The 20,797-nt window shown below is 39.9% G+C and overlaps 3 protein-coding genes across 3 annotated transcripts; all 3 read right to left on the reverse strand.

Annotated features, from left to right (window-relative positions):
- Positions 1 to 2,541: 2,541 nt before the first annotated feature.
- On the reverse strand, positions 2,542 to 4,591 carry LOC114556489 (guanylyl cyclase-activating protein 2). Its single transcript, XM_028579440.1, has 4 exons — positions 4,391 to 4,591; positions 3,399 to 3,548; positions 2,802 to 2,898; positions 2,542 to 2,663 (listed from the first exon to the last, which is right to left on the reverse strand). Exons 1-4 carry the CDS (start codon positions 4,589 to 4,591, stop codon positions 2,542 to 2,544), a joined length of 570 nt encoding a protein of 189 aa, XP_028435241.1.
- Positions 4,592 to 8,322: 3,731 nt separating this feature from the next.
- LOC114557691 (guanylyl cyclase-activating protein 2) lies at positions 8,323 to 13,185 on the reverse strand. The gene is made up of 4 exons (XM_028581320.1): positions 12,510 to 13,185; positions 11,541 to 11,690; positions 10,351 to 10,447; positions 8,323 to 9,211 (listed from the first exon to the last, which is right to left on the reverse strand). Exons 1-4 carry the CDS (start codon positions 12,702 to 12,704, stop codon positions 9,090 to 9,092), a joined length of 564 nt encoding a protein of 187 aa, XP_028437121.1. The 5' UTR covers positions 12,705 to 13,185; the 3' UTR covers positions 8,323 to 9,089.
- Positions 13,186 to 16,026: 2,841 nt separating this feature from the next.
- On the reverse strand, positions 16,027 to 19,785 carry LOC114560400 (retinal cone rhodopsin-sensitive cGMP 3',5'-cyclic phosphodiesterase subunit gamma-like). Its single transcript, XM_028585751.1, has 5 exons — positions 19,730 to 19,785; positions 17,584 to 17,657; positions 17,187 to 17,298; positions 17,063 to 17,097; positions 16,027 to 16,103 (listed from the first exon to the last, which is right to left on the reverse strand). The coding sequence occupies exons 1-5, from the start codon at positions 19,741 to 19,743 to the stop codon at positions 16,027 to 16,029; spliced, it is 312 nt and encodes a 103-aa protein (XP_028441552.1). The 5' UTR covers positions 19,744 to 19,785.
- Between the last annotated feature and the right edge of the window lie 1,012 nt (positions 19,786 to 20,797).

A 20,797-nucleotide genomic window follows, 5' to 3' on the forward strand; every position in this document is an offset into this window, starting at 1 on the left:
GTCCATTATTTTGACGGCGTATGGTGGGAGTGGCAGTCCTTCTGGCACTACACGCAGGTCTTGGGGGTTGCTGGTCTTTCAGATTGGCTTCTTGCAATTCTGCAGGCCCTCTTCCCGTCACACTGAAGCAGCTGTTGTTCTAAAGGCCCGGACACACATAGAGCTGATAATCGGCCGGTGAACAGTCTGTGGTCAGGTCGGTGACTCGAGTCTGTTCGGTGTGCTCCGTGGCATCGTCCGTCCGAGGGGCTGTCGTGCATCATTTTGGCCGATTTGACATGTATAATCGGCGAGGCGGGCAAGGCCGGCAGTTGGACTCAAATGACCCATCTGATTGGTGGAGAGCTAACCAGGAAACAGGGAGCGGAATGAGTGTGACTAGAGTCTCTCAAGATCTGACGAAAATCATTGACAAAAACATGTCTTCAATTACGCAATACAATTTGTTGAAAACAAATTAAAAACCAATATCACGTATTAGAAAATGAGCACTAGTTACATGTTGCTACAGTAGTCTACAGAGCAAATCTTCATGTAGAAAAACTGGAAACCATTTGACCAATGTATAAAAAAGGAGACATAGGGGAGCTTCTACAGAGGGATAATGCAGCACAGGATACCTGAAATTAAAATAAGTGGTGAACCCCAGAAAGGGGAAAGGATTGAGGCATGTCTTGGAGGGTAGTCTCGCATTGCCAGACCTTCCTCCACAGTGCTGCGGAGGAAGGTGTGGCTAGTCCACACAGCATTCAGGGATGGGAGAAAAACGTGCTCTGGTTTATTGGCATTTCTTTAAACCAATCACAATCGTCTTGGGCGCCGCTAAATGCCGGACGGAGCCACGGTGCCTCTGCAAAATAGCCTCGGGAAGGAACTTGTTTTGGTGGAACGTGTACGTTCAAAAGTTGTTTGAGTTGTGCGACAGAAAACACTGATTGGAAAAATTTGACTGGAGTTTAAAATTCCAACACAAAGAAAGAGGAAGGTGGCCGAAAAACGGACATCAGGTGGAATTTCTGGCGGCACCGGAGCAATCCCGGAAGTGGAACGTCTTGAAAATAGTCTACATGGTGGGTGATAGCAAAGGTGCCATTTTTATTTATTTTTGTATTTATACATATCATTGCTTTGCTGGAGGTGCCATTACAGGATTTTCCTACAATTATAAGCTTTAGGTGCAGCACCTGAGCCGTTTTGGACACCACCTAAGCCGAATGAAGGTAAAAGTCAATGTCGGCATCAAAACTAACTAAATGACTTTTCTTAGATCTAACCAAGGCTTCTTTAGCAAGTTTTGTCTTTTAGCTTTTTGAGTGTTATTTATGTGTTATCTGCCTTAACTTTTCCAATGTTTTAGACACAGATATGGGAATAATAATGGTCCAAAATTATGATGAAATTGATTGTTTTTTATTGAAAAAAGTCACATTTCTTAAAGGGAGGAAACCCCTAGCCCCCCCCCCCCCTTTTTTATTTTTATTTTTATTTTTTATTTAACCTTTATTTATCCAGGTAAGTCAATTGAGAACAACTTATCATTTGCAACAATGACATGTCTAATTCACACAGTTCCACATTCATACCTGGAAGCTGCCCAGTACAACCACAGTCTGATCTGCTGGCCACTGAGCAGTGGTTGGGGGTAAGGGCCTTGCTCAAGGGCACCTCAGTGGTAATGAGGGAGGGTCAAGCACTGCTCTTTCACTTTCCCCACCCAGATTTTTATCCTGACGGTCTGGGGATTGAATCGACGACCTCCCGGTCACAAGCTCGCTTCTCTAACCTTTGGGCCACCACTGCCCCGCTGCCCCTGACAAATACGTGCACCTAAGTCCTCCACAAACATAGGAAAAACACTGCCATTGTTCTGTACATTTAATCCTGTCATATCATTTTCTTTCTATTTTTTTTTTTTAGCTCGAAAGGCTCTGACACACCAACACGACGAGGTCCAAAAAAGCGTTGCCAGCTCCGGTTTCCTCATGCACTGATTTGCTAGTCAAGGGCTAGCACTCCACCAATCAGATTGGTCATTGAGTCTGACTGCCCACAGGCCGATTCAACAAGTCAAATCGGCCAAAATGAACGCAGACGGATCCTCCGACTGATGACGGCAACCGAACAGACTCGAGTCACCGACCTCGCCAGACTGTCCGACGGCTGATACTCGTGTTGGTGTGTCAGCGCCTTTATAGTGTAACAGATGTTGATGTTGTGGGTAGAGTGGGGGACTTGTTTAACAAAAAATCAAAAAAGAAATAGTTGAAAAAGAAACGTGAGAGGCTTCTCTTCCAAAAACAGAGACCACGGAGAAGATTCAAACTGCATCTCCTGCAGTTGGCATGTCCCACAACTGATAATCCCTGAGATTATCCTGAATCTCGGACTGTAGGATAAGAAAGCACGATGCATTATTTGGATAATCACCAACCCGGTACTGTATCAGTGTTTCTCTGACGGACTGAACACAGACGGCAGATCGATACTGTCACTTAGCGTCCAATCATTTGTCATAAAAGGTATACGCTGTACATCATGAAGTCAGGTTTTCTTCTCCTGCTGTTCAAGGAACCAATCACAGGGCCCGATGTCCAGTTTGAGCTGTTCCATCACCCACGGGTCCTTTTCAGCCCCTTCTATAAATTCCTCCAAAGAAATCTGATCTAATTCACAAGAGAAGGACACACAATCAGAGTCTGAATGTTTATCAAAGTCATCAAACAATTTTAACAGCACAAGAAAGGAGCTGGAGGGTTTTTGTTGACACCGTGCGAATGTGGACACATTGTAATATTACTTACTGTCATTATTCTTGTCCACCAGATCAAATAGTCTGTCACAAATATCATCAATATTCCCTGCGGTGGGATCATTGTGCCTTTTTATCTTGTTGATAATCTGAGCAGATGGAAAAAAGAAGAAATGTTACTTTAACTTCAAATGTTTGAGAAAACATCCAACATTTATGGCAGCTTTGCACACTGTAGACATTTAGGACATTTAACAGAACCTTACTTCCTTTGTATGTATTTATTTTGTGTACATTTCTTGCACTACACCTTTTAAATTCTTATAGTAAGTTACCTAATTTAATTTTTATTCTGTTTTATCATATATATTTTATTGTACTGGCACCTGCACCAAAATGTCCCTGGTAGCATTTGGACTGAGAGATGACTGTAAGCTATTCACCCCCAGAGCTGAGTGATGGAAGAGATAGATATTGTGGTTTTTGAATGTTATCAATTATTCATCCAAAGTGGAAATGAAAACACAAATGTGGACAATGTTGTCTGAAGAAAGTGTCCTGTTGGAGCATACAATATTAGTGCAATCTTGCAAAATAGTCCAAAGCAACTGATTAAAATAAATGTTTTGATCATAAATAAAATACTTACTTTGACAAGGTGTCTCACTTCCTGTCTGTCCAAACTGCCATTTCCATCTCGGTCATAAACTTTAAAAGACCACCTCAGTTTGTCCTCCAGTTTTCCACGAAGAACAAGATGCAGCCCGGCCACATACTCCATGAAGTCTATATTTCCATCCTGAGAAGCAAACAGCACGGTGGACAGGTAAGTCAGTCACACTGCCTTCCAACAAAGACTGATATAATGCAATATTAAAGCCAATATTGACGCTCCTCATTAAAGTTTTTTTTTTTTTTTTTGGGGTCCAAATGACTAGTGACTGACAACATTCTTTGAAATTGGTCCAGTATTAAGCAAGAAGAAAAAGATACAAAAAAAGATATTGGGCAATTGCGAATCATACATTTTTGTCATGGGCGATTTTAGTCCCTTTTTAGGGGGGCTCAAGCCCCTAAATTTCATCTCAGCCTCCCTAAAAATTATAATAATTAAAAAAATAATTAATTTTAGTGCTTCAAGTTAGAGTTTCTGAACTTGTTGAAGGTTTAGTTCCATCATAGTGTCAAAAAACGTCAGCTGAGATTGTTGTTCAGTATCAAATTACTGATTTAGTGGGGGCACTGTCACATTCTCATTAGGGGCTGAGCCCCCCTAAAGGTCTGATCCTACAATCGCCCCTGATTTCTGTCCACTAAAAGTTCTGTTTTTGCTACTGACAGGCTCAGATTATTATTCTTAGTGTCTAACAACATTATGGAAAGGATACCTACAGAGATAGAGCTTTTTGTTAAAGAGTAAGATCCTTTTAGTTTAACATGAAACAGCCCCGAAATCACCATCACCAAACTCAACTCAACGGGACTCCACGTAAATAATCAGTAATTTTATCATTGTAAAACACACGTCATTCAAAGTGGACATAAACTAAATAAAAACAATAAAAGCCGTCTTGGTTAGTCTTTCCTCTGTTCCAACAATCACACACACACACACTTACACACACAACACTGTTACCTTACCTTATTTGTATCAAAGGATTGAAATACATTTTCCGTATATGCAGATTCTTCTTCCGTGGAGTTGCTGTTGACTCCAAATATTCTCTTGAATTCATGTAAGTGGAGCTTTCCACTTGGACATTCGCTCGCAAATTTACGGTAGAGATCCTGCATTTGTTGGAGAGTCACTTCCTTATCTGTGCTACTGTTTTCTTGACCCATAATTTTAAATAAAAACAAAGCTAAAAACTAAGTTGTTAAAATAAAGAAAAACCTACAGAGCATATTCCTCACTGTGCACTAACTGTGGATCCATGGCTTGGTATCTGCACACTGCCAGACTTTCCACTCTAACTGTGTCAAGATAATCTGCTTGACAATCCAATTGACCTTTCTCCACTTTACTTTTCTTCAACTCCCTCTCAAGAATGCCTTTTTCTTCAATATTTGCACTTCCAAAAAAAGGTGACGAAGCCACTTCAGATTTCTCTGAAGACAAATACAGATTCCCTCACTTCTGAGCACTTGTACATGTGCTCAAAAGCAACCACTCCTTTGGTTTTTTGACAACAAACGAAAGAGAAGAATGACCCCTGAAGACATAATGACACCACCAAGCTCTCAGCAGGATTAAAAGATGCATGACGTCAAAGCCTGAGTGGTCTTGGTAAACCAGTTTATCCACAAGGTCTGCCGGAGCTCAGTTAACCCAACATGACCTGCCTAATACAAGTTTTTTTTAATGGAATTGCCCCACTGTGCACCTGTTTTGATCATATTAATGTGAATGATGTCAGCCCAATTGAAGAGTTTTTGTTACAGTGCTGCATTTCGTGTGATGCTCTGATTGTCTCAATTGTAACAGAAAACATTGATAATATTAAAACATACAAGAGATTCAACTTGGATTTGTGACTGAAGATGGATGATTTGACATGGCGGCCAACACAACAGTGGTGGAATGTAACTAAGTACATTTGCTCAAGTACTGTACGTTGTTTTAAATACTTTTATTAGGAAGCTTAATTGAAAAAAAAAGTCTCATCCACTAACATGGAGGGGGGGCAGGGTTTATGACCTTCCCTTTCCTTCATCTATTCACTTTACCACCTCATTCCTCCCTCTGCCCAACCATGTGCTTTCTCTTACTCAATCATGTTCACACCTGTCCCTGATTCTCTTCTCCCGGTACCGCCCAGGGCTTAGTCTCCTCTGTCCCAGAACAACCACAAAGGCTACCGGTGTGCGTGGTCCTTGCTGAAGAAGCAACGTCCCGGTCTGAAAAGTTAAACCAGTGCTAAAGCTCCTTAAAGCTGCATTTTATTTAATTTCCAGCAGGGGGCGACTCCACTTGCTCCAAAAAGAAGTCTGTTTCTATAGAAGTCTTGGTATTCTGGAAATCTTGGAAGTCTACTGGGTGACTCGCTTCAGAAAGGTTGAAAATCGGCGACTTTCCCTCTTTAGCGTTTAGCTTAGTGCAGCGCCATGAAGCCAAACACGACACTAGCTTAGCTGCGTCATCCCTCCCCCAGCTCCATCCTCTCATCCAAATATAATCACTTCTGGCTCCAAAATACCTGGCGATGGCTAAAATGCTAACACTGGCTTTAAAATGGCATGTCCACAAACCAGTGAGTGATGTGAGCGATGCTACGTGCCTGCGTCCATGATTTCTTTTACAGTATATGTTCTTGCTAATAAAATTTTGAAACAAGTAGTTATTGTTTGCAACCACTGGTTCACAATTATGAAGATATGATATAAAGGGCCTGTAGACTGGTCTGGTTTATTTGAGTGGTTCAGTGAAGTTGGTCAGTGGACCCTCTGCTGCAATTGCACATATATTCAATATTTTCTAGTTTCTTTCAACCAAATTGCCCAAAAACAACATGGATGGTTCCAGACATGAAACAGGCTGTGATTACCCATCAACATACGTTCCTCTGATCCTAACTATTAGTCAAATAATGTTTTTTTTAACTCAAAATGTAGGTATTATATAATATAAATGACATTTATTGACCATGTATTCCCCAAAAACAAGTATAAACCTAGTGTTAATAAGTTGGAATGAAGTTGGCTAAGAAGATGTAACACAGACTTGGTTGCTTTATAAAAGAAAACAGATGGAAGACAACACAAGGGTTGATTTGGCACTTTGATCACTTTATATAATGTGTACTATGGGGTCTTCTCTACTCACACACTTAAAATCAATTACCTGAACTCCTGCAGCCAATACGTAACTACATTTAAGCCTCCGAGGATTATGTTTAAAGCTTCTGGGTTTAGGATTTGAACATTTCTGACCTGGTTGACACCAGGAGGTAGAATTATAAAAGACACTGGGACTAAAAGAAATGAAAGAAAATACAGCATGTAGTGTGTATAAAAAGATTTTAATAAGAAAATAAATTCACATCGGAAACAGATGAAGCACAAGTTTAAAACTTTCTTGTCAGACTTACAATAACTTACAATACGTAAAATATATAAAGTGCATGACAATCTGCCATTTAGTTTTTGTTCTTCGTAGCAACACCAAGGGAAGGGCAACATTGCAAAATTACATAAATGGCTAGATTAAACATTAGTCTGAACATTTCACCAGCATGATTGTTTTTAGTAAGTTCAGTCTTGTTGCAAGATGTTCGGGTTTACTCTTTAAAGATAACCCTTATAAAACTAACTTTCTGTCATATCTGCTGAAACTGACCCTATGTTCCAGTAGAACTACATGAAGCAGGTCATTATAAAATAAATCCAGCTCCTCTGGCACCACGTCCAGCCCGGAGTGCGATTTGCCAAAATCCACAGCTTCTTGTTCAGATGCACCAATCACGGCCAGAGGGGTAGGCGGGGGGTCTAACTGCGTGTCAATCACTACTCATGCACACACATTCATTCTCCCTTGTGGGGGAGGGGCTTAGGAGACTGTTTTGGGCTTTAGCAGAAAGGAGGGGAGGGACTGAGAAGTTGTCGATGTTAAATTGTTGGGCTAAGTCCTGGATCTTCACAATCCTACCTACAGCACCTTTAAGCAAAAACATTTGCAAAGCAGATTTTACATATCTTGAGTCCACATTCTTTTTCTGCCTTTGCTGGCATATTGCTGCATATTTGGGCATTTTACAGACATCTGTAGATGAGTGGAATAGTGTGAAACCATCGACAGGACTCTGTAGCCCGTCACAACCTCCTCCGCTCATGCATGTGTGACCCCGTGCTTGTGCACGAGACAAACAAATAAGGGAGCCACTCACAGCAAACTCCTCAGGGAACAGTTATTAGTAATATATTATTTATGTTTTTAGATTGTTTCACTGCCCCCAAGTGACCCAAAACAAAACAACTAACGTAACTGTGTTCGTGTTCCGAATTTTCATACATGGAAATGGACATTTACATGTCCAATTAATTTACAAAGTGTCTTTGATGAGAGCAAGCAGTTAGAAGGCTTGGGCGACGCTCAGGTGGCGGTATAACTTTACATTCAAAGTGGAAATTAAGGAGCTTCTACTGCACAATTTTGAGTTGTTGAAGAATGCCATTTTATTGTAAATATCAGAGGTATGGTCCCGGATGTGTTGACAGCATTGATGTTCATTTGAGGGCGACTTTTTAATATAGTTATAGACCTTTTTCACTGCAGACATTTTGACATGTCACAGTAGGAAAAGCACAGGTATATTTAAACCCATTACTGATGGCTGCATTCCACTTAGGAGAGGTCCTGGTATTAAACCATTAATGATGGCTGCATTCCACTTAGGAGAGGTCCTGGTATTAAACCATTAATGATGGCTGCATTCCCTGAGTATTAAACCATTAATGATGGCTGCATTCCACTTAGGAGAGGTCCTGGTATTGTGCATGCTGACTCACTGAAATATCTTACTGGGACACTTGATGGAACTGAGCCATCGTTAAGGTTACCAATTTCAGCTGTGCTTTTCCTACTATGACAAGTCAACATGTCTGCCGTGAAAAAGGTCCATTACCCTCAAAAAAACCAGCAGCGCCCAGTGACTTTTTACAGCTGGGAGATAGATGTGTCAGAGTATGGCAAAGGGTAGCACACAGCTAGTATTAGCTTCCTTTTTCCGGCTCTTGTAAAGACGAAGCTAAAGTAAATGGTTTAATCGATATTCCGTTAAAAAGGTAAGAAGTTGCACTTTAGTTTGACACCATGAAATTAACTAAAAACGCTACAAGATCATTTATATTTGTAATAAAAAAAGATATGTTTGATAGCTAGATAAAAAAGTGTCAGAGCATGAACACAGTTCCGTTAATACTATTTTAGTTATGAAATCTGTCTCCTAGTACAAAATATTTATTTATTTCTACCACCTCTCTGAAGAGACACGTTTACCATCATTACATTTGTATATATTCATAATTGTACTATCAAACATACAATATAAACACATGGAATAATTATGAATATAAATTCACAATAATTGACTGTACTGCATTTAACAGCAGACTTTCTCCGAGCATCGTTTCCTTAGATAGAGACATCAGCTCAAGGCCAAACCACAGACACACAGCGAACACTCGGCCTTTGGACCAGCAGTCTAAATCACGGCAGATCTGCAGCCTTGAAGAAGTGCGCTGAGCTCCATCTCCAAGTCACAGGAAGCTCAACATGGAGACCGAAGACATGGACACCTCTGTGTCAGCCTCAAAAAAAACAAAAAATAAAATCTGTGGGAGATCAGGGTAATTTACCACAGTTCTGGAGGACCCAACTGCTGGCGTTAACATCCAACTTCAACAAGTTCATGACCCATTCGTCCTTCTGAGCTCCCTCCATGAACTCAGACAAGGTAATCTGACCTGTGAGGGCACAAAAACACAATCCACATGGATGACTTTGCTTTGATCAAAGTCAAAGAATAAAGGTACATTTCCATTGCCAAGTGTCATGTCTATGCTTCCCATTCATTGTCTATGTGAGCAGCCCGGCAATGCATTCTTCTAGCTACACGCTAAAAATGGCGTGTTTTGAAGAACATTTATATTGTGCAACAAGTCAGGCCTGCTTGGTTCTTTCAGGGAATGATTGTAAATATTTACAAAGAATACATTTAGGGCATTTCCTCTCTAAAAGTGTTGGTAGCCTGGTCCATTAGCCTGGTCCTAGCAGACTCTGGTCCATTTCATTTGTCCAAAGAGTCTGGCCTCTCTTCATTGACAAGTGTTAACTTCCTTGTAGGCGGGTCCTCTGTTGAAGTTTAAAACTATTGGATCTGCCCAGAGCCACCCTGGATCTGCCGTAACCAATCGCTAACGTTTGGTCGTGATGTCAGCTTAGCATCGTTAGCGTTAGCCTTAGCCAACTCCTTCACCACTAACGGAGCGAGCTGGAAAATCAAGCTTTTCCCGAACCCCTGTGGGGAGGAGGGCCACTACATCATGGCTACCAACACAACTCAGCAAAGACTGTTCTTGCTCGGGCTTTAACTTCTGGATATTCGGCAGCGTTGCGACAACGGACCGAAAGACATCGCTTGCATCTTTCTCCGCTGCCATTTCGGAACTACAACTCAAACTAGCGCAAGACGTCAACGTCATTGTTCTCAGCCACTCCCTCTGTTCGCTGATTGGACCGGTAAAGGTTTGGCGGAGAAAACCCGCAAATATACCGCAAACCCAGACGATGTACTAAAGGAAAATGAAAATTTGTAAAGTAAAAAGTATGTAGGAGGGCGGAGCCAGGCTAACATTTTGGGACCGATTGGTGGGATTGCTGTGGAAGAAGTACACATGGAGATACACTGGTAAGAGCTAATGAGTTTTAACCATGTATCAGCTAATTTAAATAGCTCACATTTCTGTATTGAGTCATCAGTTAACTTCATTTAATATTGTTTGTGGCGTTTTCTTTTCAGGGGTGCTAAGTCTGAAGTCTGAAACACATATAACTTAAGGTGACATATTACTTTTTTCCTGTTTTCTAATGTGTACTTCCTTACCGTCCTTGTTCTGGTCAACCAGCTCAAAGATCCTGTCACAGATTTCAGACGGCGTCATGCTGACTTCAGTCGTGTGGAGCTTGATTTTGTAAATGAGCTGTGTGAGATACATGACACAGTCTGTGATTAAGTACAACTAATGATCACTTCTATTTACTAAACCCTTTACTTCTGCACAGCATACAGTGTGTGATACTGTCAATTGCAGCAGGCACATGTCATACAGGCTTTGTGAAAGATTATATAATCTTAACTACAATGACGGATCAGTCTTATAGGGCTGCAACTAACGTTTATTTATGCTGTTGATTAAGCTGTCAATCACTTTCTGGATGAATGGATTAGTTGTTTGGTCTATAAAATGTCCATCAGTGAAAAATGTCCATCAGTGTTTCCTAAAAAGCCCAAGATGACGTCCTCAAATGTCTCGTTTTGTCCACAACTCAAAGATATTCAGTTTACTGTCACAGAGGAGAGACTAGAAACATATTCACATTTAACAAGCTGACATCAGTGTTTTACTTTTATTTCTTTTAAAAAATGACAATCGATTATCAAAATCATTGGCGATTAATTTAATAGATAACTAATTGATTAAGTGATTCATGTTTGGAGCTCTACTGTCTTAAATGAAATGACTGAAGAGACTCTCAAATATGTCCCATAAATTGAGAATATTAATAGTTTTATAACCCAAAATAATAACGAATAAAACATTTTGTTTGGAGGTCAACTTGAGGTAATCCATCCATCCATCCATCCATCCATCTTTGTCCGCTTATCCGGTGTCGGGTCGCGGGGGGAACATATAACATTATCTAATTCCTGCTGTGCAAGTCAGATCGCATTGACAGTAGGCTAATTTGAGGTCTCTGGAGTTAGAGGCTTACTGTAAAGCACACTTAAGATGTTCGCTATAAGAATAGTCCCTACAGAGACCATCCTCTCCTCACCAAACACCCTGCAACCCCTCAGGCCGTGACTCCTGGCCCTAAGCCTTGAACTATAATCTGTCTTGAGAGGCTTTGTGTTATAAAACACAGGGATTTCGACAATTTGACACATCAGCTGAACATATCCCACTCCACTTTCTATACAACTGCCACTCATAACATTTGTATTTATTTCAGAAACAATTTGCAGAAAAGTGATGTTCATTATGAACAGTTTTGTGAAAATGTCTTCCTTACCCTGATGATCCGTTTCACCTCCTGCCTGTCCAACTTGCCGTTCCCGTCCTTGTCGTACATCTTGAAGGACCACTTGAGCCTATCTTCAAGATTCCCCCGTAAGATCAAGTGGAGTGCTGCTACATACTCGATGAAATCAAGTGTGTTGTCCTGTAAGCAAATAATACAACAGTGGCTGCTATGAAACAATCCAATCACGTTTGTTTGATTCTGAGAGCAGTTAAGAGCTCGGGGAACAAAGTGACACAAAGCAGGGTCCAATTCACAATGTCCTCAAGGTTTAATAAGACACACAATGATATACATTTTCTAATAATCGCGTCATTCACTTTGTTATTTTTTACACACTAACAGTTGTGAAAGTTGTGAGAGGTTGTCAAAGACACATGCAAGATTTGATGTCAATATATTCAGAAATGAGCAAGCTATTTAAATTGCAATCTTGAAATGTGCATAAACTTTGATTTGCTGTATTTGTGTGGAATGTTTAATGGCTGTCATGCTCTATATTAGACCAAAAAGTTATTGAAGACTGAAATGGGGGGTATTGCACTTTTATGATGGCTCCTGACTACAACTAAAGTGACAGGCATGTTGAAAAGACAATCAGTTCCTTGCACTCTAAACAGCATCTTCATTTTTGGGGATTTTGAGTTGATCAAAACTGTGAAAGGTCTGCTTAATTACTTCACCAACTTAACCTAAAACTGGGGGAATTTGGAGCTATTGAAGGTAGCGAAAACTGACAAATGTCAAACATTAAACTAACTTTACCCCAGTCCCTTCACTTGGATTAGTGAGATTAGAAAAGAAAAGGGCACCAGAGGAAAGGAAAACAGTTTAACAATTAACGATACAAATTAAAACAGATGAGAGAGACTTTGTTCAGTGATTTTTACAAAATGCAACAGATTCACAACGGTTGCACTCGCAATAGAACTAAAAATCTACTTTTGCTGCGTCTTTTACCTTATTTGTGTCAAATGAGTGGAATACTGTCTCGATGTAGAGGGACTCCTCTGCAGAGCTGCTCGCCACCCCAAAGATCTTCTTGAACTCATGTAAATGCAACGCACCGCTCGGACACTCCTTCATGAAAGTGATGCACAATTCCTGAATTTGTGCCAAATCCATCGCCTCACTGTGGCTCTCTTCTTGTCCCATTGTGCCTTTGATTTCTTTGAGAAAAGATGCGAAAAGTTTGGATCCGAAAGTCTGCAGGGCACTTAGGCATCTACTCAAACTGAAGAGCTGTGAACTACTGTCCAGCTGCTCTCTGAGCAGGCAGTGTGACGGCAGTCAATCGTATTAACTCGGTAATCACTTGACCTTTAGCCAACAAGGTGTTGTCCAAGAAGGCATGACAATCTGGCAATACTGTTGTCACCAAGCGCCAAAAACAGTGATTACGGTGGTATCTACTTAATCATAGAACAGAGAGAGTTAATTAAACCACCTGGCTTTGATATCAGCTGTTATTGACACAATAAATAGAGTATAGATACAGATACAATAATATAGATACAGTCTGAATTCGACTTCTACTTCTTTCTATGTTGCCCCAAAACGGACCAAAGATTATCAGATGACTCAAAGATGTAACTGTATAATACTTATTTTGCTGTTTATTTCCTTTTTGCACACATGTATTCATTTATCCGTTCTCTCTTTTCCCCAAGAAACATTTCCAATGTTCCTAATGCCTATATGGTAATGAAGTGGGCGTTGAACATAGGCAGGGATTGGTCCAGGGGGATGAGTGTCCATGTGTGAGACAGTTATTTTTATCAACTGACTGGTGATGAACTTTGCTGGGTCACTGTCCTAGAATAATTAAATCCATTGCTTTTTCAGTCCACTAGATGGTCCAGTTAAAAATATTTTTGGTTAAGGTCAGCAGGGGTGACTGTCAGCGTGAAAAATACAAATGTTTTCTTTTGGGGACATAATTTGAAGTTCTAAAAAAGCCAATAGAATTTAAAAGCTTGCAATGTTTAAGTATTACATTACATTACATTACATGTCATTTAGCTGATGATTTTATCCGAAGCTACTTCCAATTACATGCTTTCAACCTTGAAGCTGCAAACTCAAGACAACAAGTAATAAGTGCAAGCACATTAGCTCTAAATAAGCAAAACTACAAAGAGCCATATGAAAGTGCAGCTTTAAATATAATATTATATATATATATATATATATATATATATATATATATATATATATATATATATATATATAGTTGTCCCAGCAGTTTTACTTACTTATAACTGTTGACCAAATGATAAAATAAATTACACTCTGCTGATCTCTGTGCTCCTTAATTAGTTTGTTTTAGGTGTTGCACAGGGACAGCACGGTGAGAAAAAAAGGATTACAGGTAATAATCTAAGCCAGAGGAACATGAGACCTTTGCATAATGTGGAGCATGTGCTAAACTGAGTTCGGCTTTACACAATCCCGTTACAGTAACAGCATCAGAGACGTTTCAGTCTTCAAAAGCAGGCTATGTGAACAAAACTAAATGTTACACTCACAATGAAGAAATTACATAAAATACCATTCATCCCCAAATGACTTTCTGTGTGCATAGAGAAACCCATATCTGTCCTTGAAAATTTGTGTGGGTTATAAAGGGTGTATAATGCACATTTTTACAACACAGTGAGACAATCTCCTAACTATAAAATAGAAAAACAAATGGGTAAAAAGGGTAGATTTTGCACCATACCATAACCCCTATTTTATTTAATATTTTTTTAGTAAATCATTTAGGGATGATGGAAGAGTTTCATATGGAAGCAGCCTTCACTTTTTTTAAATATTGTGAGAAGAAATGTAAAAGGAGTCTGGAGTTTGAGACCGTTTTTCAATTGTTCAGTATTTGGATTGTTAAAAAAATGTCACGTTAACTTCCCTCGTCCAATAAGTCATAGCGCACAACTGTTTACAATAGTGCTTTAGGCAGCTTTAGGCTGGTCCTATGGACAAACCATCTTGTGTTCTTTCTTCAACAATGATTGCTTTCTCAAAATGTCTGTAGAGGAGCGCTTGCAGGACTCAAAATGTTTGCTTAAGGTGCTCTTTGAATGGGACAATCACGTATAGCAAAACTCAGGAAACTCCAAGGCTGTCAGGGTGGAGAGAAGGTTAGGACCCAAATGAAGTTCAAACAGAGATTTATTCCAACCAGGAATTACACTTCAGGTAGCACACAACATGAACCACACAAACAGAAAGACACACTAACAGAAAGTAAGAATCTGACAATAGACAAAGACAGAACAGAGACTAAACAGACCAGGTAACGAGGACTAACAAGGGACAGGTGAAACAAGGCTGGGAAACAGGTGAAACACATTAGGGTAATCACAAGGGAGGGAAAACACAGGAAGTAGAATAAGACAAGACAAGAGAGAAAACAGATTTCAAAATAAAACAGGAAACCGTACATAACAGAAACTCACAATCATGACAAAGGCACTCTCTAGGTACCTTGGAGTTTCTTGAGTTTTGCTATAATGAGTGCTTTCTGTTTGCTAACACTGTCTTAAAATAGTATTATTTAATCAAATAAAACGAAACAACCATTCAGGCCTAAAGAGGCCATTATGTGTCATGTTTCAAAATACTGAATTTTACACTGTTACAGTAAAACATTGATTATTAATACTGGTCCTTAGTTTCAACACAAATAAGAGACTGATGTCATTTTGGACCAGCAACTTATTCCACAGTAACAAAATAAATAGGCCTCTATATCTGTAGCATTTCAGTTGCCAGAAATAATGATAATAATGATTTGTTTATTGAATCGTTTTGATGAGACAAAAAGGGAAAATGATGTTCAGAATGGACAGACAGACCAGAATAATGCAACTACAATAAACTTTATTATAAGATATACAGTGTTAACCACACAGAACAAAACGCTACTTGAGTTAGTTAGATAGATAGATAGATAGATAGATTGATAGATAGATACATACATACATACATACATACATACATACATACATAGATAGATAGATAGATAGATAGATAGATAGATAGATAGATAGATAGATAGATAGATAGATAGATACATGTTGATTGCCAGTTGTTCACCCACCATCCCTTTCATGAAACCCAAGCAGCGGTACAGTGTGTTACACTTTTACAAAGATGCTGAGCTACACAGGACAACAAGGCCACAACAAACATCCTGAAAGTCTATTTTATCTTATCTAAATCTCTTTCAGATGTAATTTAGACCATATAGATCTCAGAGAGATGCTAAAACTTCCAGGTGGTGAGGTGCATCGGCCCAGGGCAGAGGAAGAGTCATTCTTTGGGGCTGCTGTCCAAGAGCTTCTTCCTCCTCTCATCGAGGGGAGGGAAATCGTCCTTATGGTACCCAATCAGGCTCATCTCCACACTAAAGCACAAACCAAAAGCTGCTGGATTGCAGCCACCAGGAATAAACTGTTCCCATTTGGCAGAAGGTCTAGACGATGCCAAACTGGGCCAGATCACACAGCTCCATGTCACCAAACGCCTCCCAGGGGCAGACGACTGCCGCATCTGCAGGAGAGGAACCATCGGTTAAAGGATCTTACCGTTATCGACTATCTTAGAATAATTCAACGCATACGGGTTCGTATGATATTGTACGAAAATGCACGCACACCAATTCATATGATGTTCTATGAAAGGTCACGTGGCATTTAACTTTAGCAGCCCATACAGTTGAATTTGGGACACGGACACCTGTTTCCTTGTGTTCTCTCCTTAACCAGTCCTTCCAGAAAAATGAGTTTTTTTGTGATTGTTGCGGGCAAAAATCCTTGATTATGCGGCACGTTTTCTTAAAAAATGCGATGGAATATGCAGGATATTTATGCAATTTTATGCGATGAAATTGCGGGAACTTGCAAAAACTGCAGGAACTTGCAAAAACTGTGGTTTGATGAAAAAAAGAAAAAAAAGTGATTCCCCCAACACCCTGCTTTTCGATGATGTTCACGTTGCGTAATTACGTCACTTCATAACGTTCCCATGGCAACAGGGGAAAATGCCTGCTCTTGTGTGTAATAAACACAACATTTTTAAACTTTCTGCTAAGATATATGACTTTTTTGCAACAAAAATGCGGGGATTATGAAATCATGCAAGCCCCGCATATTTTGCGTGGAAATCGGCAATTAATGCTGCAAAACTTTGGCTGATTATGAATTGAATTATGCGATCGCATAATCACGTTTTTCTGGAGGGACTGGTTAACTTCTTCCAAACATGAACTCTGCTCCACGGCTTGAAAGCGCTGTGTTTTATGACTCAGCCATCCACCCTGACCTCCTCCCTATATGGACCAAAGCGCTTTTATAGAGCAGCTTTCATTGTCGTGCAAACAGAAATACATACATGCATGCAATACATTTGAATTACATTACTTTACTTTTCGTAGCTATATGTACGAATGGATCATAGGAACAGCCTGAATAATTTCTTGCTTATCAGTTACTGCTTTGATTGATAGTTACCTCCAAGGCCCTCCATCCCCGGGACATCATCAAATCTAAAAGGAAGAGAAGGATAGAGACCCCATTATCTGACAGTTGCAATCAACCCTTTGCAGTGGTGTTATCTTTTCCTTTCTAGACTCACCCCTTCTGTCCGGCTTTAGGAGCCTTGCTCTTGAACTGCCTGGTCTCCTTCTGCTTGAACTTGGGAGGAGCGGCCTTGGAGCCTCCGGGTGCTGCTGCTGCTGCGTTCATGTCTATGAAATCAACAACAATTCTTATATTAAGTGACAATGAAAAAGCAGAAATGGAACAGAAAAAAATGATAATTTTAATAAATTGTCTCCGCACAAAGAGCATGTAATAACTCCAAGCTCAACACTGTTGTCATGTCTTAATTTCACAGAAACATATTTAAAAGGAAGTTTATAATGTGGCATTATTGCTCTCTTTACATGTCTTGAACATTACATCTACACAGATAATTCATACAAAGATTGCTGCAGCTAGAGTCTATGTTTTTTGTATTGTTTGAGTCTCACCTGCGTGCGTTGGTTTGTTGGGAGTTTGGCTCGGTGAAGAGAAGCCGTCTGGGAAGTGCTTAGCAAAGGAAGAACTGCAAAACAAAGAGAAGGTTCTCTTTCTTTTTGCACTCTCTCTGTCCTGTGTTCTCAGTCAGTCTCAGAGTTTATATACCTGCTCTGGTCAGACACAAAGCTGATAATAGAGTTGAGATGGAGTATTTTCAGGGATAATCTTATGACTCTGAGAACAGCCAGTACCTGTGGTCCCAAGCCCCTCTTATGCAGACAACAAGTCCTCCAGATCATGTAAAGATATGCGTCATTTGTTCTCACCCTCTAATACAACCCACCATAGGCGCCGATTTATGTTTTTGTCTGTGGGTGCTCATGGGCGCCAAGTATCGATCTTTTATTATATATGCGTTGGTCAGTTTGTCTGCTTGACAATCCCATTTTGCAGCAATAAAATTGAAGTGAGATGAACAAACAGAGAAAAGTATCTTTTTAGATAAAACAGATGTTGACAAAGTTTTCTTTTGGGGACATAATTTGAAATTGGGAAAAATTTGAAGTTGGAAAAAAGGTAAAAAATTGCAATATATTGCAGAATATTGCAATATCTTTAAAATCGCAATAATATTGTATTATGACATAAGTATCGTGATGATATCGTATCGTGAGGCCTCTGGTGATTCCCACCCCTACGCTAAACGTGACGTACGTTATGTTAAAAATAACTCACTGTTAGCTTTTATTTTCAAATGGGACTCAAACCCCACTCTTCTGGGAGAAGGTCCTGTTTGTTTGAGCCATCCACCACCCCGACCTGCCTCCTAACATGAAAATGTGACGCTCTTATATTTTGTCACCTTACTTCCAGCTTTGCTCCCGTTATAACTACTATGGCCACAAGAGGGTGGAATCGCTAGAAACGTTAATACAGGTTGTAATTGCTGCTTGAACAAACAACCTCTGGGAGCGTTTTTCCGGGGCAGGACAGTCACACCGGACATGAAGCATTATGGGTCATCATGAGCTAAATGACCCTTTGATTGCAGCAAAGGGGAATAAAAACAAGGAGAAACTGATCATGGGACATTGCATGGATACGTGTTCAGTAGCCAAAGGGACAGAACGATAAAGTTGAAAACGGTTGAAACATGTCACACTTCAGCAGCTCGTAACCATTTTAGCAAATCTCATTGAGATTGTAAATGTTATTTCTTAGTTTTTAAGAATGATGCACTTTGGAGAAGGCAAAACTTATAACTGTAGCCAGCTGGCAGACTGTGCTTTCTGAATGTATTATTCAGTACAGTAGAACAGATTAGATACGACTTGATTGGATAACATTACATCAGATTAGATTACAAGTAATTAAATCAGTCCACAGTAGGTTAGATGCAGTTCTCATTCACTGTTGCTACATATACTGACAAAAAGTCATGTACTATCAGGACTGCTTCTAAAGCCGGAGATATACTTGCTTTCAACTATGTGAAAGCGTGATTTCATGCATCTGTTTGGTCCGTTGGTTGTGTACGAAATTTGGAAAATAACGCAACGCGGTTGTCTACACAAACGTACATATGTACAAGTATATCTGTAGCTTAAATAGGAAGTCAGGTGACATAGTTTAAAGAGCAACAAAGTCCAGATAGAGAGGAGAATGGGTGGATGGATGGGTCAAACAAACACTACTTTCACTCAGGAGTCCTCTGTTTGTGTAAAGACTAAAGAGGGTTAATTGCAGATTTTCAACCTTTCGCCAGTGGAGATTTATTGGATGGTAAATGCGGACCTTCGGGTACTGGCGCTATTCATCTCCACGTACAACATTACAGATAATTTGCAAACTTTCCCTTAAGTTACCTTTTCATTCTTAATGTTAGCTAACTAGCTTGGTTGGCAGAACGCTAAAGAAGAATGTTTTAGGTGACCAATTACCAATTTTCCAGTTACCTTTGATGAAGTGAAAACACACACTGAAAGGTTTAGAAGTTTGAGATGAAAGCACGGACAACACCCAAAAACAAGTTGAGGTCTATTATACTGTCCACAGTGTTAGCATGGTTAGCATCGCTAAGCCTCTGTCCTGATTGACAGGTCCTGAAGCATCCCCTGCTTTATCGTCTATTTAAAAATAAATGGGACCATCACTTACTAAATGAACATCATGATGTGTTGAAGAATACTTGAAATTTGCAACTGAGTCCATAAACTTATTGTGAAAATGTTTACTCAGGCTCATTTTCTCATAGACTTCTATAGAAACAGACTTCTTTTTGGAGCCAGTGGAGTCGCCCCCTGCTGGAAGTTAGAGAGAACGCAGCATTGGCTTCACTTTTCAGACCATGGAAGCTTCGTCCATTATTATACAGTCTATCGGGACAACAGTCAACAATGTGTGAAAAAACCACAACATTGTATTGAGATTTATTTCCTTCTACTGTAAAAAAAAAAAGGAGCAGTTTTTTTACTTTCTGTTTTCAGGATAAGTCAGTGGAGGTGACACACTGATAGACAGACCCTGCAGGGTCAGCACAGGACAACAACAGGACTGACAGCAGTGTATTTGTAGCGAGGGGGTAAGTGTTTAGATCGGATTACACCTGACGACTTATGAGGGGGGGCATGTGATCTTTAACCCACATGTACATCGCTTTGTTACAACACGCCTGTAACCGGATCTGGCAGGAGTCAGAGCCACACAAGACCAGAGGTGGCCATATATTTTTGTATAAACTAGTCTTGTTTCTTGATTTATCTACATAGACTGAGAACGTCTTTCCATCCAGCCATTCAAATCAATTCATCAGAAAGTTAATATTAATATTTACTTTTTTCTGACATTTTGTAAAAACAAGCAATTAATCAATAAGTTGTGTAATCGTTCAATTAATCAACACAAAAACATGTGCACCCATTAATCATTTAGATAATTTTGTAAAAATATCAACCCCATTCCACATTTGTGGACAGTGTTTTTTTTTTTTGAAAAAATTGTCCCCAAATTGTGAACATTTTTGACCCTATGGCCCCCCAGCGGCTAGAAATGGTGATAGGTGTAAACCGAGCCCTGGGTATCCTGCTCTGCCTTTGAGAAAATGAAAGCTCAGATGGACCAATCAGGAATCTTGCTCCTTATGAGGTCATAAAACAGCATGTCATGGGACCTTTAAGTCTTGGCGATCGGCCCCTATATTAAACAGTAAAGAAAGTAAGACATCTT

The sequence above is a fragment of the Perca flavescens genome, chromosome 1, assembly GCF_004354835.1.
Source record: "Perca flavescens isolate YP-PL-M2 chromosome 1, PFLA_1.0, whole genome shotgun sequence".
Taxonomy (NCBI): Eukaryota; Metazoa; Chordata; class Actinopteri; order Perciformes; family Percidae; genus Perca; species Perca flavescens.